Source organism: Thalassophryne amazonica, unplaced genomic scaffold, assembly GCF_902500255.1.
Source record: "Thalassophryne amazonica unplaced genomic scaffold, fThaAma1.1, whole genome shotgun sequence".
Lineage (NCBI taxonomy): Eukaryota > Metazoa > Chordata > Actinopteri > Batrachoidiformes > Batrachoididae > Thalassophryne > Thalassophryne amazonica.
In genome coordinates this window covers 266,481-284,821 of record NW_022986251.1, presented here as the reverse complement: position 1 = coordinate 284,821, position 18,341 = coordinate 266,481, and the positions used below count along the sequence as shown (strand labels likewise).

The following is an 18,341-nucleotide window of genomic DNA, read 5'->3' as shown; positions in this document are numbered from 1 at the left end:
GTGGACAGTTTTTTTTCCCCTCTGCGAACAGTTCTTGGGCTGCATGTTATGACGTCATTTGTTTACGCAAAGCAGGTGGGTATAGCCAGACAGAGTTGACGTAAATCTACGATACCGGCCTAGCAACGCCTCGGTAAAGTGATAATACAAGCTTGGGACTCCAACGAGAGCGGTCGCATCTCCTCCACTCTCCCTTATCTCTCTGCTTTTAACCTTCAAGTCCCTACTTCACCAGACTGTGAATTCCTCAAAACTATATTGGATTCTGGATCTATTGGACTACTATTGGATTAACCATGGAATTGATCAGCTGGTCTCTGAACGCTATTGACACCATTTTTTCTACAAGAAGGTCAGGACCGGGGGATCCTGCCTGCCCAGAAGGAAAGTATCCTGCGGGCTATGTCCTCGACTCCTGGAGTTCCTCCTGCCATGTAGCATGCTTTGCGCCTTTCTCCGTTGAGGATGTCGAGGATTTATTCATTTTTGGTCTCATGGTAGCAGGGCTGGTACTTTTTGGCTTATGTGCTGCCCTGATCTACCGGAAAATCGGCAAGACGGCGGCATCAAGAACCACGGGCCCTCGCTTGTCCGTCATGATTAACGAGGTTGGCAAGGCAGTGCATTCTCAGACTGCGTTGACTCTTGAACTCAGACGCAAATTGGATGACATCTTGGAGCTGATGCGTGCCTTGCAGTTGAAGCTGAAGGTTTCAGAGGCCAGTGAATATTCTTAATTCATAATTGGGATTTGGCTGTGTGAGTGGAACTGTTAAAAGTGTTTTCACTGCTCGGCTGCAACACTACAGGCTATCTAGCATCAAGGTCAATTGCCCACTGTTTACCTCCAGAGGAATTTATCCAGGCTCTGGTGAGATTATTCGGCTCCATTCTTATCTCAACACACAATGACAATAAACTGACAGACTTACACATGGACTGAAGCATGCTCCAGTTTTCTCCTCTCACCTCTTTCCTGCCCCTCCCTCCCTGCGGCAGGCCTCCGTTCTTTCCCAAGCTGGCAGGCGGCGTGACTTGACAGATGCAGTGGCTACCAACACACTCACATTGCCTCAATTGGAAAACGGACTGTTTCAAGTTTAGTGCACATAAACAATGTCAAATGTATATGTGTTGTCCTAATTCTTATGTGTGACATTATTACGGTAAACAAGTAATAATTGTAGATCAATTGCTGTTTGTATGTGGAATGTGAGTGCGGAAATTTCGTTGTTGTTATGACAATGACAATTCTATCTATCTATCTAATAATGTTCAATACCTTTATATGGGAACAAAGTGGATGACGTCATTGACCTGAACCACTCAGAGGGGGGATTGAGACTTGTTCTAAAGTCTCCTTTGAAACCAGATGTAAAAGTTTGGGAAGTTCTGGACCAAGGTTTTGCACACTTCTGGAAAAATTGTGCAGCAGCAGAATAATGATATGGGCCAGGTCCACTTACAATTTCCGACTTGCAGACCACATAGATCAGTGCAGCTGTTGTCAGGTGGCATTGCAAAGCACCAGCTGAATCTGGTTGACCAAACGCAGTGCATGCTGGTTAGAATACACAGTATCACCATGTCACATGACATGACACGAAAACTATCACTTTGCTGTAATTGGCTAAAGACTTCACTGACCCCACTGTGTCCTGGTTCAGATCAGTCTTCTCCTGCATCTCAAGCAACAGATAAATCAATGTTCCTAAAATTAAAAATAAAAACCCTGAAAAGAGTTCAACAATAAACTAACCTGACTGTTAAAATAAACTAACCTGGATCATAGACGTACAGAGATGGAACACCAACTCCTGATCTCGGGGGCTGAGGTTGTGCCGCGCATGCACGAGGGGAGTTTGTGTTCTTCATTTCTGGTCTTTTGCTGTGCAGCCAGTGCTTCATTCACAGGAATTATAAACTCCAATATTCTGCGATTCTGCGATATCAAATCGATATCAAACATCACAAAATAAGGTTAAAGGTTTTGATCAATTATTCTGAATATTTTACCGAGCCTTACATTTTGTAGCTGCCCCGATTATCGCTCACAGAGTCACGCTGCTATCAAAACAAAAATGCTTCGTCGGTGCTGCGCTGTTATTGGTGCGAAGGTTTGCAAACAACCGTTAGGCTGAAAGATCAAAATATAACCCACATATCCCACACATCGGGAACTATTCAACTAAAATACAACCCCAATTCCAATGAAGTTGTGACGTTGTGTAAAATGTAAATAAAAACAGAATACAATGATTTTCAAATCCACTTTAACCTATATTCAACTGAATACACCACAAAGATAAGATATTTAATGTTCAAACTGATAAACTTTATTGTTTTTGTGCAAATATTTGCTCATTTTGAAATGGATGCCTGCAACACATTTCAAAAAAGCTGGGACGGGGCAACGAAAGACTGGGAAAGTTGATGAATGACATAACTGAAAACAGATGAGTGTCACCATTGGGTTTAAAAGGAGCATCCTCAAAAGGCTCAGCCATTCACAAGCAAAGATGGGGTGAGGATCATCACTTTGTGAACAACTGCGTGAAAAAATAGTCCATCAGTTTAAGAACAATGTTTCTCAACATTCAGTTGTAAGGAATTTAGGGATTCCATCATCTACAGTCCATAATATAATCAGAAGATTCAGAGAATCTGGAGAACTTTCTACACGTAAGCAGCAAGGCCGAAAACTAACACTGAATGCCCGTGACCTTTGATCCCTCAGGCGGCACTGCATTAAAAACCCACATCACTGTGTAAAGGATCTTATCGTGTGGGCTCAGAAACACTTCAGAAAACCACTGTCAGTTAACACAGTTCGTTGCTACATCTACAAGTGCAAGTTAAAACTCTACCATGCAAAGTGAAAGCCAAACATCAACAACATCCAGAAATGCCGCCGCCTTCTCTGGGCCCGAGCTCATTTGAAATGGACAGACGCAAAGTGTTAAAGTGTGCTGTGGTCTGATGAGTCCACATTTCAAATTGTTTTTGGAAATCATGGACATCATGTCCTCTGGACAAAAGAGGAAAAAGACCATCCAGATTGTTACCAGAGCAAAATTCAAAAGCCAGCACTTGTGATGGTATGGGGGTGTGTTAGTGCCCATGGCATGGACAACTTACACATCTGTGATGGTATGGGGGTGTGTTAGTGCCCATGGCATGGGCAACTTACACATCTGTGATGGTATGGGGCTGTGTTAGTGCCCATGGCATGGGCAACTTACACATCTGTGATGGTATGGGGCTGTGTTAGTGCCCATGGCATGGGCAACTTACACATCTGTGATGGTATGGGGCTGTGTTAGTGCCCATGGCATGGGCCTCTACTGGTGGTTGGCTCTCACTGCGGTATTGTATCACTTCCTGTTCCGGAGCACAGCGGTGTTTTTCTGTATCTGTTAGCTGTTTAATCTGCGCAGTTAGATTGATCTAGTTATCTAGATTATGATTTGTTTCCCAGTGTAATCTTTACGTGCCTTAACTAAAGCACTCCTTCTGCTGAATCACCTCTAAATTATTTACACATTATTCACTTTGCGTGTTTTTAGGAATCCGCTAGCTTAGCGTAGCTACTAGCTCTTAGCCGATTTAGCATGGCGGCTTCTCCTGTCTCTCCCGCACTTTTCTGCTCTGGGTGTGAAATGTTTAGTTATTCCTCGGCCTCCTTTAGCAGTAACGGTACTTGTAATAAGTGTAGCTTATTCGTAGCTTTGGAGGCCAGGCTGGGCGAATTGGAGACTCGGCTCCGCACCGTGGAAAATTCTACAGCTAGCCAGGCCCCTGTAGTCGGTGCGGACCAAGGTAGCTTAGCCGCCGTTAGTTACCCCCTGGCAGATCCCGAGCAGCCGGGAAAGCAGGCCGACTGGGTGACTGTGAGGAGGAAGCGTAGCCCTAAACAGAAGCCCCGTGTACACCGCCAACCCGTTCACATCTCTAACCGTTTTTCCCCACTCGACGACACACCCGCCGAGGATCAAACTCTGGTTATTGGCGACTCTGTTTTGCGAAATGTGAAGTTAGCGACACCAGCAACCATAGTCAATTGTCTTCCGGGGGCCAGAGCAGGCGACATTGAAGGAAATTTGAAACTGCTGGCTAAGGCTAAGCGTAAATTTGGTAAGATTGTAATTCACGTCGGCAGTAATGACACCCGGTTACGCCAATCGGAGGTCACTAAAATTAACATTAAATCGGTGTGTAACTTTGCAAAAACAATGTCGGACTCTGTAGTTTTCTCTGGGCCCCTCCCCAATCAGACCGGGAGTGACATGTTTAGCCGCATGTTCTCCTTGAATTGCTGGCTGTTTGAGTGGTGTCCAAAAAATGAGGTGGGCATCATAGATAATTGGCAAAGCTTCTGGGGAAAACCTGGTCTTGTTAGGAGAGACGGCATCCATCCCACTTTGGATGGAGCGGCTCTCATTTCTAGAAATCTGGCCAATTTTCTTAAATCCTCCAAACCGTGACTATCCAGGGTTGGGACCAGGAAGCAGAGTTGTAGTCTTACACACCTCTCTGCAGCTTCTCTCCCCCTGCCATCCCCTCATTACCCCATCCCCGTAGAGACGGTGCCTGCTCCCAGACTACCAATAACCAGCAAAAATCTATTTAAGCATAAAAATTCAAAAAGAAAAAATAATATAGCACCTTCAACTGCACCACAGACTAAAACAGTTAAATGTGGTCTATTAAACATTAGGTCTCTCTCTTCTAAGTCCCTGTTGGTAAATGATATAATAATTGATCAACATATTGATTTATTCTGCCTTACAGAAACCTGGTTACAGCAGGATGAATATGTTAGTTTAAATGAGTCAACACCCCTGAGTCACACTAACTGTCAGAATGCTCGTAGCACGGGCCGGGGCGGAGGATTAGCAGCAATCTTCCATTCCAGCTTATTAATTAATCAAAAACCCAGACAGAGCTTTAATTCATTTGAAAGCTTGACTCTTAGTCTTGTCCATCCAAATTGGAAGTCCCAAAAACCAGTTTTATTTGTTATTATCTATCGTCCACCTGGTCGTTACTGTGAGTTTCTCTGTGAATTTTCAGACCTTTTGTCTGACTTAGTGCTTAGCTCAGATAAGATAATTATAGTGGGCGATTTTAACATCCACACAGATGCTGAGAATGACAGCCTCAACACTGCATTTAATCTATTATTAGACTCTATTGGCTTTGCTCAAAAAGTAAATGAGTCCACCCACCACTTTAATCATATCTTAGATCTTGTTCTGACTTATGGTATGGAAATAGAAGACTTAACAGTATTCCCTGAAAACTCCCTTCTGTCTGATCATTTCTTAATAACATTTACATTTACTCTGATGGACTACCCAGCAGTGGGGAATAAGTTTCATTACACTAGAAGTCTTTCAGAAAGCGCTGTAACTAGGTTTAAGGATATGATTCCTTCTTTATGTTCTCTAATGCCATATACCAACACAGTGCAGAGTAGCTACCTAAACTCTGTAAGTGAGATAGAGTATCTCGTCAATAGTTTTACATCCTCATTGAAGACAACTTTGGATGCTGTAGCTCCTCTAAAAAAGAGAGCTTTAAATCAGAAGTGCCTGACTCCGTGGTATAACTCACAAACTCGTAGCTTAAAGCAGATAACCCGTAAGTTGGAGAGGAAATGGCGTCTCACTAATTTAGAAGATCTTCACTTAGCCTGGAAAAAGAGTCTGTTGCTCTATAAAAAAGCCCTCCGTAAAGCTAGGACATCTTTCTACTCATCACTAATTGAAGAAAATAAGAACAACCCCAGGTTTCTTTTCAGCACTGTAGCCAGGCTGACAAAGAGTCAGAGCTCTATTGAGCTGAGTATTCCATTAACTTTAACTAGTAATGACTTCATGACTTTCTTTGCTAACAAAATTTTAACTATTAGAGAAAAAATTACTCATAACCATCCCAAAGACGTATCGTTATCTTTGGCTGCTTTCAGTGATGCTGGTATTTGGTTAGACTCTTTCTCTCCGATTGTTCTGTCTGAGTTATTTTCATTAGTTACTTCATCCAAACCATCAACATGTTTATTAGACCCCATTCCTACCAGGCTGCTCAAGGAAGCCCTACCATTATTTAATGCTTCGATCTTAAATATGATCAATCTATCTTTGTTAGTTGGCTATGTACCACAGGCTTTTAAGGTGGCAGTAATTAAACCATTACTTAAAAAGCCATCACTTGACCCAGCTATCTTAGCTAATTATAGGCCAATCTCCAACCTTCCTTTTCTCTCAAAAATTCTTGAAAGGGTAGTTGTAAAACAGCTAACTGATCATCTGCAGAGGAATGGTCTATTTGAAGAGTTTCAGTCAGGTTTTAGAATTCATCATAGTACAGAAACAGCATTAGTGAAGGTTACAAATGATCTTCTTATGGCCTCGGACAGTGGACTCATCTCTGTGCTTGTTCTGTTAGACCTCAGTGCTGCTTTTGATACTGTTGACCATAAAATTTTATTACAGAGATTAGAGCATGCCATAGGTATTAAAGGCACTGCGCTGCGGTGGTTTGAATCATATTTGTCTAATAGATTACAATTTGTTCATGTAAATGGGGAATCTTCTTCACAGACTAAAGTTAATTATGGAGTTGGACAAGGTTCTGTGCTAGGACCAATTTTATTCACTTTATACATGCTTCCCTTAGGCAGTATTATTAGACGGTATTGCTTAAATTTTCATTGTTACGCAGATGATACCCAGCTTTATCTATCCATGAAGCCAGAGGACACACACCAATTAGCTAAACTGCAGGATTGTCTTACAGACATAAAGACATGGATGACCTCTAATTTCCTGCTTTTAAACTCAGATAAAACTGAAGTTATTGTACTTGGCCCCACAAATCTTAGAAACATGGTGTCTAACCAGATCCTTACTGTGGATGGCATTACCCTGACCTCTAGTAATACTGTGAGAAATCTTGGAGTCATTTTTGATCAGGATGTGTCATTCAAAGCGCATATTAAACAAATATGTAGGACTGCTTTTTTGCATTTACGCAATATCTCTAAAATCAGAAAGGTCTTGTCTCAGAGTGATGCTGAAAAACTAATTCATGCATTTATTTCCTCTAGGCTGGACTATTGTAATTCATTATTATCAGGTTGTCCTAAAAGTTCCCTAAAAAGCCTTCAGTTAATTCAAAATGCTGCAGCTAGAGTACTGACGGGGACTAGAAGGAGAGAGCATATCTCACCCATATTGGCCTCTCTTCATTGGCTTCCTGTTAATTCTAGAATAGAATTTAAAATTGTTCTTCTTACTTATAAGGTTTTGAATAATCAGGTCCCATCTTATCTTAGGTATCTTGCTCTGTATGCACCAGTCTGCATTTAATCATTAGTGATCGATCTCTGCTCCCCTCCACAGCATGTCTTTTTCCTGGTTCTCTCCCTCAGCCCCAACCAGTCCCAGCAGAAGACTGCCCCTCCCTGAGCCTGGTTCTGCTGGAGGTTTCTTCCTGTTAAAAGGGAGTTTTTCCTTCCCACTGTAGCCAAGTGCTTGCTCACAGGGGGTCGTTTTGACCGTTGGGGTTTTACATAATTATTGTATGGCCTTGCCTTACAATATAAAGCGCCTTGGGGCAACTGTTTGTTGTGATTTGGCGCTATATAAAAAAATTGATTGATTGATTGATTGAAAAACAGGCGAAATAATGAAGATCTAGCTTTGTATAATCTATATCAGGGGTGGCTAAGTTTGGTCTTCGAGAGCCACATTCCTGACACTCTTAGTTGTCTCCCTGCTCCAACACACCTGAATCCAATGAAAGACTCGTTAGCAGACTTTTAATGAGACTTTCATTGGATTCAGGTGTGTTGGAGCAGGGAGACAACTAAGAGTGTCAGGAAGGTGGCTCTCGAGGACCGAACTTGGCCACCCATGATCTATATAAACAAATATTTCTCTCTAATTATAGCCTCATAATGACTGCTGATAAAAGGCAGCTGTCATCAAATTGGCACAGTGGAGTTTGTGGCAGGTCAGGCGAACTGCCACAGGACAGTTATTCACTTGTAGTTAGGTAAAATAATAATAACTGGGACTGCAAGCAGTCATATATGGGCCCTCGTGCCGCGCGACCGACTACCCAGGCCAGTGCATCCCTTTGTCACTAGATGTGGGCAGGTGCATACAGGGGCCAATCCTCATGCATGAAGGAGTTGAGAAGTTGATTGTTCATCCACTAGGGGGCGCTCAGAGCACAAACAGAGAGGCCAGGTGTGTTAAGGGGCCAACCCTCATCACAGATGTGAAGTTGCAAGTCAATTAGGCAAAACATGAAGGAGCTATCATGACTTGACGGGTTGAATTAGTACGTGCATGTGCTAGTTTGTGCACGTATTATCCGAGTGGTGCACGTAATTTTATACTCCACTAGCACTGGTGCAAGTAACTTTATCCAAGTTTTATCAACTATAAGCATCAGTAGAATGAACCAATAAAGGAATAAATAAGGAAAAAAACAATTTCCAGTGTGTTGTCTTCGTCTTCCCTGCGTTTTATGACTCTCACACATGGAGTGAGTCGCTGTGCTCTATTTGTTGTGGAAAGCTGACAAACGTCGCCAGCGGCAAAGTCCCTGGGTTCACAACATCCTCATGAGACGTTCCCAATTCGGGGAGTTTCATTATTTGCTGCAGGAGCTGCAGCAAATAACGAGCTGCAGGAGCTCCAGTTTGAGGACCTCCTGTCCCGTTCGCACATGTAAACAAAGAAAAGAAAAAAAAAAACTGGCTGCCACTGTGGTTCTTTGCTCTCTCTCCCCTCAAACTCTGTCATCATTGTGTTATAAACCAGTTGCCATCTGTTTTATTATACATCTGTGTAGTTAATAAAATTATCTTCATGGACGATTAGTTTGCGCATGTACGTGAACCTGGGAGAGGTCACTTAAAGTGATATTTTTTTCTGGCCATGAAAATTTTTAATTGAGCCCACAAATTAAGAAAATGTGCTCTCAAATTAATAAAACGTGCACACGTTTTCCTTTCGTTCAAAATGAACTCCATAATATGAGCTAAACTGTCATACTCATGAGGGGGAGACGCTTCATCCTCAGCATCCTTTTTAATGTGCTTAAACTCCAGATGATGCCATGCTTGGCAGCTGGAGTTCTCTGTATGTCCTTGTGCACCCAAACCATGATGATACACCCTGACCAGATCCATTTCTAATGGGGAAATGTATCACACTGTCTGCTGGTTTGTTGACTAATAGTCAACATTTATGTGTCAAGACAATATTGAATAACTGAGTGCATGTTTTACAAATTGTGGCCACATTTAAGTAGATTGTGCCCTTGATTTACTCAAATGATGCCTAAAACGTGCGCACAACATAAGAAAACGTGTTCACAACATAATAAAACGTGCGCACAATATAAGAAAACGTGTTCACAACATAATAAAACGTGCGCACAATATAAGAAAACGTGTTCACAACATAAAACGTGCGCACAATATAAGAAAACGTGTTCACAACATAATAAAATGTGGGTACAATATAAGAAAACGTGCGCACATTCTCTCCACATGCAAAACATTTTGTGATGACACATCCAGGGCTCCGTAGTTCCTCGCTCTCTCTCCCCCAAACGCTGTCATAATTGTGTTATAAACCAGTCACCATTTGTTTTATTATACATGTGTAGTAAATAAATAAAATAATCTTCATGGATGATTCGTTCGTGCGCGCACGTGAAAAAAAAAAAGTCTGCCACTGCTGCTGCTCTCCCCTCAAACTCTTCCCAGAGAGGAAGAGTCTGACACATTTTAAGGTTGATATAAGACTGACTTTTGGTTGTGCAAGTAATTTTTTTGTTACTCGCACCAGTGCAAGTAGGTTAAAAATGTATTTCGACCCCTGATCACGACAGCGTTTCCCACAACCAGTCCACTCATCAGCATTCCGTACACAATGAAAATGGTCCACCAAGATAAAAAATGAAAATAAAAATAATAAAATAATGTTAAATTACTGTTTCTGACGCGCACCACACGGTGCAGTACCGACCACAACCACTGGGCGGAAACGGGGCTGTCGGCAAACGCTGGATAATCGTCAAGGTGTGACATTTACGCACGTTGTGTGCATTAATTACGACGAAAGAAAGTACCGTAGTAACTGAGAAAACGGCTTTTTGTATGGCGTGTTTTTGGTGATACATGACTGAAAGTGGCGTATTTGTGACACCGTTTGCTTGCCATAGACTTTGGAGAAATGTGTAAAAAAAAAAAGCTTCTTTCGTTCTTACCGTGCGGACAAAACGGAGCTTCTTCTTCTGCTTGTGTGAGAATAACGTCCACAGAAAAACTGCTGCCTTCATCTAAATCCATCATTAAAACCAATAAAAACTAACCTTAAACTCGTCATAAAATAAAAACTCACAGCAGCTGCTGGACGCCATATTAGTCTCTGACGTCAGAGCACGACTCAGCTCGTCGTGCTGCAGCGCCACCTACAGTTTAGGAGCCGCATTGCACACCTGGGTTTTTTTTGTTTGTTTGTTTGTTTGTTTATTAATTAAACGTATTGAAAATTAGAAATGTCTCTACGAGATCTTTAGTTGACTTCCTGATAAAAGAAAATCTACAGTTATATTAAATTGTTGCAGTGCCTAAAACCTTTGCACAATGAAAGGTTTCAAAATGCTGCAAATGAAAGGAGCTTTCAAAAAAGCATGAATGGATTTTCATGCACTATACATCCATCCATTTTCTACAGGACGCCAGTCCGTAACAAAGTTTCCAGTTATGTAATATAATATATTGTTTTATTTAATTCATTATTCTATGGTATATTGTATGAAACAGCCACAACAGAGTGGACATAGATGATGAAAACATGAGGACAAAGTAGAGAAGCGTGAATCTTCGACTGGACTGGGTTGCTTGACGTGAGGACGTTTTGCTTCGCAGAAGCTTCCTCAGCTAAAATTCTTGCTCTGGAAGTCTGACTTCTGTCTTGACCCTTGTAGAGAAGAACAAACAGAAGCCACAAAGGCTGGAGTTTAACCAGACCCCTCCTACCGAGAGGCAGACTGCTATTGGCTAATGACTTGCTTTAATTAAAAGGGTAATAGTTGCAGGTTTATTTATTGACTTAAGAAAGGCTTTTGATACAATTGATCACAATATACTATTTCAAAAGCTGGAACTGTATGGGATCAGAGGAGTTGCTCTGAGTTGGATTAAAAGCTATTTACAAAACCGAAAGCAGTTTGTTAAACTCTGGGAATACTGTTCTTCATATCTGGACATCATTTGTGGGCTACCACAAGGTTGTGTGTTGGGCCCAAAATTATTTATTTTATACATTAATGATTTATGCAAAGTCTCAGATATGATTAAAACTGTGCTCTTTGCAGATGACACAAACCTGTTTTACTCAGGGGAAAATCTGCAACACCTATTATCTGATTTAGGAACAGAAATGATAAAGAGATGGTTTGATATTAACAAATTATCATAAAATTTGTCTAAAACTAAATTGATGTTATTTGGAAATTATAAAAAAGACATATTCAGTTAAATATACATGGGGTAAACATAGAACGTGTCAAAGAGAATAAGTTTTTAGGTGTCATTATTGATGAAAAAATTAACTGGAAAGCTCATATTCAGCATATTCAAAAGAAGGTATCAAAAAGTATTGCAGTATTAAATAAAGTAAAGCATGTTCTTGATTGCAGAGCACTACATACTCTGTATTGTTCATTGGTTGCTCCCTACTTGACTTATTGCGCTGAAGTTTGGGGCAACAATTACAAAACTACATTGCAACCATTATTCATTCTTCAAAAAAGAGCATTAAGGACAATTCATAATGAAGGTTATCGAGATCACACCAACCCACTGTTCATTAAATCTCAAATATTAAAACTTAATGATATGATTTCGTTCAAGACTGTTCAATTAATGCACAAAGTGAAAAATAAACAAGTGCCCTTTAGAATTCAAGAATATTTTACTGAGAGTGAAGGAAAATATAATTTACGGGACTTGTATCATTTTAAAATTGCTGGCGCTCGGATGACCAGGAAAATTTTCTGTGTCTCCATGTGTGACCCTAGATTATGCAATAACCTGACGGATGACCTCAAACGATGTCCAAATATCAATCAGTTTAAAAATCAATATAAAAAAATGATGTTTTCAAGATATGAATCTAATGAAGTACGGTGAGTTTTGTGTTGTCAGTTGTAATTGTGAAATCAGTCATTCATTTGTGTATGTATACGTGTATATATATGTATGTGTGTGTGTAATTATGTATGTATGTGAAGGTGTATGTTGGTGTGTGTATACTGTATATGTATGTAAATATGTATGTAGACGAAGACACGGTGTTCACTTGATATGTTTATGATACTGGGATTTGAGTTTGTGTTGTTAAATGTATTGTAGCATGGCCTAAGCAAAGGGTCACCCCTTAGAGTCTGGTCTGCTTGAGGTTTCTTCCTCAGTACATCAGAGGGAGTTTTTCCTTACCACTGTCTCCTGTGTGCTTGCTCTGGGGGTAGGTACTGTGTATATATGTATGTATGTATGTATATAGGGGTGGGCGTTTATAAGCTTTGCTTCTGCTCACCCCTTTTTGGTCACACATGTCACTGTGGAATTGTCTTGTATATCAGTCTTTGTTATTGACAAATTGTGTGCCAAATAAATAAGTTCAAGTTCAAAGTTCAAAGTTCAGTTAGCACCTATTGTGCTCTAGTTAACACTAGCCACTAGCCAATAGATCGAAGATTCAAACTTCTCTACTTTGGAAACCACCTGGACAACTGAGAGCCTTCACAGAAACATGAGGACAAAGTGGAATAAATGGCCTAACTGAATCTGCATTAAAAACTACACTTCCCATGATTCCACGGTGCAGGCGCAGCGGGCGCCCAGTGCAGAGCCGCTCTGGAATCTGGATCCAGACTATTTATATGTTCAGGATGCCGAACCAAAACAAAGATAAATCGCCTGAAATCACGCACCATAAACCGGAAATGCTCCTTCAAGGTAAAAGCAGAACGCACGCGTTTGACGAGTGCAGCAGCAATAATTAAACTCTGAGCTCTTAAAACTGTGGGATGTGACTGATAAAGACGATGTTTGCCAGATTAATTCCATTTGTGCTGGCTTCAGAATCATGAAAACAAATCGTTTAAAAGACCAGGGGCCATAAATGAAACAATATGTAGTTGTTCTTTAATTCAGAAATATCACATTAACCATTTTTTACGGGTATTTTTAATTTGGAGATCTTATAAATTCCTGGCCAAACTAAATACATAAGGGTTAGTTTTACTTTTCCACACAGTTTTCTCCAGTCACGTCAGGGAATGAAAACATGAGCATTTCATCGGTATTTAATGAAAATAGTCAAGCACTGTACCGTAAATCAGTGCACTGTGCACCAGGGCTTGATTTTAGTCCGGATCTCCCATGTGCCTTCTCACAAACTGATTCACAGAATCTATCAAAAAGGTCTGAAATATATAAAAATAATTTACTGGAATCGCAGATGTGAAATCTTTATTTTTTTCTGTGCAGTAACCACAGCAACACTCCAGATTTCCCACCATGCTCTGCGTATTTTAGTCTCTTTCTACTTACCGACAGGTGGCGCCTCTCATCGTAAATTGGTGTTTTTTGCCGGCGTTTTAAAGGTGCATTTTATTTGTACAGGTCGTGCCGGAAGCCGCGTTGTGCGCTGTGGGAAGCTTGTGGGTTCCTGCGCCGCGTGCCCACACCCTGCGCGCCGTGCGGTGTGGCTCCGCAGTGCGTGCGTCACTTTGTGTCCTGGCCTCTGATTGACAGCGTCAGCGCGCGGACTCACAGCACCGACCATGAGCAGCACCGGTAAGACCGTTACCGACCGTTACTGACCGTCTGTGTGGAGCGCAGGGAAACACACGATTTAATTATGGGTGCGCAGAGCGCGCGGGTGGGCACGCCGTGCGTGTCTTTTGTCATGTGACAGACAGACAGACGTGATGTGTCTGATGAGACACTGTCCCCGACGGGACACTTGCTGTCCGTGGAGGCCTGAAACTGGATCCTTTTGTTCATATTGTGAAGAAACGAGTAGACCGTTAATCTGGCACAAGTCCAGAGCTGGAGACATCTGCTGTGTCCAGGACAGAGGACAGTCATTTTGGTCCTACGTTGTCTTTTGACCTTCACATTAAAGATATTATGAGGACTGTTTTCTTCCATCTGTGAAATATAGTGAAGATTCGTCCCATCCTGTCTATGGCTGATGCTGAGACCCTGATTCATGTGTTTGTCTCTTCTAGATTGGACTACTGCAATGTTCTTTCTTCTGGTTTACTGCAGTCCAGTGTTATGGCTCTGCAACTGGTTCAAAATGCTGCAGCCAAACTGTTGACACGAAGCAGAAAGTTTGACCACATTACACCCATTTTGGTGTCTCTTCACGGGCTCCCAGTGAGATCAGATTTTAAGGTTCTGCTACTTGCCTATAAAATTGTTTCTGGATGACCTAATTAAACCTTACGTACCGGCCCGGGCTCTGCGTTCTCAGGGTGCAGGACTACTTTGTGTCCCTAAGGTGAATAAGAAGTCTGCGGGTCACTTTCTCTTATCGTGCCCCTGTTCTGTGGAATGATCTCCTTGCATCAATAAAAGAGTCAGATTCTGTGGAGATTTTCAAGTCCAGACTTAAGACGCACTTATTTTCCCTTTCATATGTCTAGCAAACTGGCATAGTATGTTTCTATGCTTTTTACTCTTTTAATTCATTTTATTAGTAATTGAAGTGGGCCGCGGCCTCAACTTTACCTAAATTCTGGGTCTTTTAGTGAAGCTTAGGGCTAGTGGCCGGCAATCACCTTAGTATTTCTCTGTTTTTCTTGTTGTTTATGGCCTAGTTCAAAAATAATGAAGCCAAAGTCTGACATAACCATCAAAATTTAAAAGTGGTCTTTTTTGTGAAATGTTATCATTTTATGTATGGTTATATATCAGAGTTTGAATATTTCTATTGGTCTCGGTTCAGTCGTTGCTAGAAATGATCAGTGCATATAAACTATAATGTGCTAGAGCGTAACGCTTGTGACAACAGTTGGAGGTATCTTCTTTAGTCTGCAGAAGCCTGAAACAAAGAAATTCTGTCCATTAGTTCTTGTTATTATTGAATTATATTCATTCTATTGAAGCAGAGTTGGAGATATAGCTAAGGATTTGACACAAATAAATCAAGGATTTATTCTCAGCATTACGCTTGTGACACCTTGCTTTAGAAACATGTTTTTTTCTACCGTTCATGTCTACCTTTACAAAAATGTATTACTGTGTGTTAGGATGAAGTACAAACAAACAAACTGACAAAATACAAGGTTATTTCTTTAACATTCAACTTTAAATGATAATGCTAAGTATCAATGTCATACAAAACTGATGAAAAAAGTGCTATTTTTGGGGTAAATTTCATGCATATCTCTGGAACCGTGACAAATTTTTTTCCATGAATTTTTCAGTACCTGTCAAATAAACTATAGGCAACTCACAGATAAATCTGGATGGTGCTAAATAAAAATAATGGCTTATACATGACAAATGCAATGCAAATCAGCAGTTAGGCTTCATTATTTTGACAAATTATCCTGTATTTGTTGTCTTTCTGATGCCTGATTCTGTTTTGTTTTTGTTTTGTTTTTTTGTCTCTCTGTTTGAGGTGCAGCTCCATCCAGAGATGGGTGTGGTGTCTGTTTCTGTAACCCTCCTGTCCTGTGCACCAGCAACATTTCCTGTATATTCGTTTTGTGAATTGTTCTGTAATTTATGTTTGTATCATGGCCCAAGCAGAGGGTCACCCCTTTGAGTCTGGTCTGCTTGAGGTTTCTTCCTCAGAGGGAGTTTTTTTCTTACCACTGTTTCTCTGGGGGTTAGTAAGGTTAGACCTTACTAGTGTGAAGCGCCTTGAGGCAACTTTGTTGTGATTTGGTGCTATATAAATGAAAATAAATTGAAAAAAAAAATTGAAATTGGGCCATGCTACCAACACAATTGACAAAACAATTCACAAAATGAATATACAGTAAATGTTGCCAGTGCACAGGACAATCCACTTCTCTCTTGATTGGATTAATCATTTCTGAGAAAAAAAAAAACGGGCTTCAAAATAAAAGCAATGCGGTTTAGATATAGTGAGGCTGAGACCTGCTGACATCACAATTTAGAAGGAGAGGAAAAGTGGTTGGACACTGACAGGGAGAACCAACGTGTCTTTAGTTCAGACTTGATGGACTCCAGAGAATCCTGCTTTTTTATCTCCGCAGGAGCATGTAAGAGCACATGTTGGGAAAGTGTAGTGACACGGACCCACAACAGGGGGCGTAAATGAACGGACAATGGAAGGAGTCAAATTATAACACTTTACTGGTGTGAATGTCACAACCAAACACATCAGAATCAGAATGTGCAACAGTCAATTAATAAAAGGTGTCGTGTGGGCAGGCTCGACGATAGGAGACGCCCGTCTGTAAACGAACCGGAACCACACGATTTCCACTGCCACCTGAACCCGAGGAATACTGGAGCCGCCAAGTCCCGGAGTCCCCAGGTGGCCACCTTCCCGGCGTGTCGGATCTGGTACTGCTGGCAGAAAACAAAAGACAGTCAAAGGGTGGGTGTGTGAACACCCAGTAACACTGGTGGGAATGCCACCTCCACCTCTCACTCAGCGCGTTGCAGCGGTCTCAGCTGAAAAGGAGCGCCGTCTTGCACAGCCTCCTCAAAAACGACCGGTTCTCCTGCAAACACTCACAATAAACAGATTTACAAAAGGCTGAGGATATTACCTCCAGATGAAGATGATATCTCAGCAGTTTGGTGGAGGTGTCTTCCTGCTTTTATACCAGATGTGTTGATTAGTGACAGCTGTCATGGATGATGGGTGACAGCTGTCACCACGGCGTGTTCCTGAGGCGGCAGCGCCCTCTCGTGCCTGAAGCCCGCACTTCAGGCAGGGCGCCTTCTGGTGGTGGGCCAGCAGTACCTCCTCTTCTGGCAGCCCACACAACAGCACACTCTGCATGTGGGGACACTGCCCCCTGCAGGCGGGCCGTCTCTAACAGCTCGATGATTATGGAATCTGGTTCCATGTAACCTGAGGGTCAAATCAAAGAATCTGCCGACCTCTCAGAGTTTAGTAGCTCTTTGTGGGGTTCAGGGTGATGTGATTAATTCATTCTTCTGGTCTGCAGAAGAACTCTGAGAAGGCAGCGCTGGGCAGATAAACGCTTCACACTCACTCAGTAGGAAGTTTTCTGCCACATGCTCTGTTGGCTGCGTTCATCTTCAGCTTTGATATGTGATGCTGACGGCGAGCTCAGGGTCATTTTAGATAAGAGGTGATAGGTTGGCAGTCACCTCTGCCTGTGGCTGATCTCAGATCAGAGGAAGCTTCTCAATGATTCTTTGATGGAAGATGTTTATCAGGATCGAACGGGAAATCTTGTGCTCAGGAAGAACAACGTCTGCCTCCTTTGCGACCTGTGCTGACCTGCCTTTGGGGGGCGCTGTGTAACCACAGGGCAGATGGCTTTGAAAGCCAAGAGGCCTTAGAAGATAAATTAGACAAATAAAGGATTAAAGGACTTTGTCCACAATCTCTCCATGAAGCCGAGCAGCAGCCAGATGTGCAGTTAGTTGTCTGGCACGTTGTTTGACCTTTGGCCTCACTGAGAGCTAGCTCTGCGGGATGTGGACTTTGAGTTTTCCGTGTTTGTGATGACAGCTGGTCTCAGCTGAATCCTTAAGGCGGGCCGCCATGATGGGCCTCAGTCACCGTGCTGGGTTCTGCCGGGAGGAGGGGCCAAACGTCTCCAACAAACCAGTGAGGACAGGATTAGTTTGAGGACCATGGGTCATGATCCTCACAGACCCACAGGCTTCCTGCCACAGGCACATGAGGTGCTCGCTGATCAATAACCCTGATCGGTTCTGTTAAAGGCTCCCCAGCCGGCCCATCCTGGTCTGTGTTGACCGGAAGCAGCAGCAGACGACTGAAACACTGCAGAGTCCCAGAGCTCCTGGAAGATCTCAGGTTTAGACCTTGTGATCTTTCACAGGACTGGATGTTGTTCCAAAACAAAGATGTTAAAGAACTCAAAAATAAAAAATCAAAACATATCACAGCGCCACCTAGTGTTAAAAGTCTTAAGTTTTGATGTTAAATGTTCCGGATCAGGAATAGTGTGTACAACCCTAATTGCAGTGAAGTTGGGATGTTGTGTGAAATGTAAATAAAAACAGAATACAACGATATGCAAATCCTCTTCAA

At 42.0% G+C, this 18,341-nt stretch overlaps 2 protein-coding genes across 2 annotated transcripts in view; one reads left to right on the top strand and one right to left on the bottom strand.

The window, feature by feature from the left end:
• zcchc4 (zinc finger, CCHC domain containing 4) overlaps window positions 1-10,454 on the bottom strand; it is a 44,154-nt gene extending 33,700 nt beyond the window's left edge. Inside the window, exon 1 of the mRNA XM_034165346.1 lies at window positions 10,294-10,454. Coding sequence (XP_034021237.1) covers window positions 10,294-10,378 — 85 coding nt within the window. The 5' untranslated portion in view covers window positions 10,379-10,454. The remainder of the gene's footprint in view (window positions 1-10,293) is intronic.
• Window positions 10,455-13,735: 3,281 nt separating this feature from the next.
• ablim2 (actin binding LIM protein family, member 2) overlaps window positions 13,736-18,341 on the top strand; it is a 176,809-nt gene continuing 172,203 nt past the window's right edge. The window contains exon 1 of the mRNA XM_034165343.1: window positions 13,736-13,894. Within this exon, the coding sequence (XP_034021234.1) occupies window positions 13,882-13,894 (13 nt within the window). The 5' untranslated portion in view covers window positions 13,736-13,881. The remainder of the gene's footprint in view (window positions 13,895-18,341) is intronic.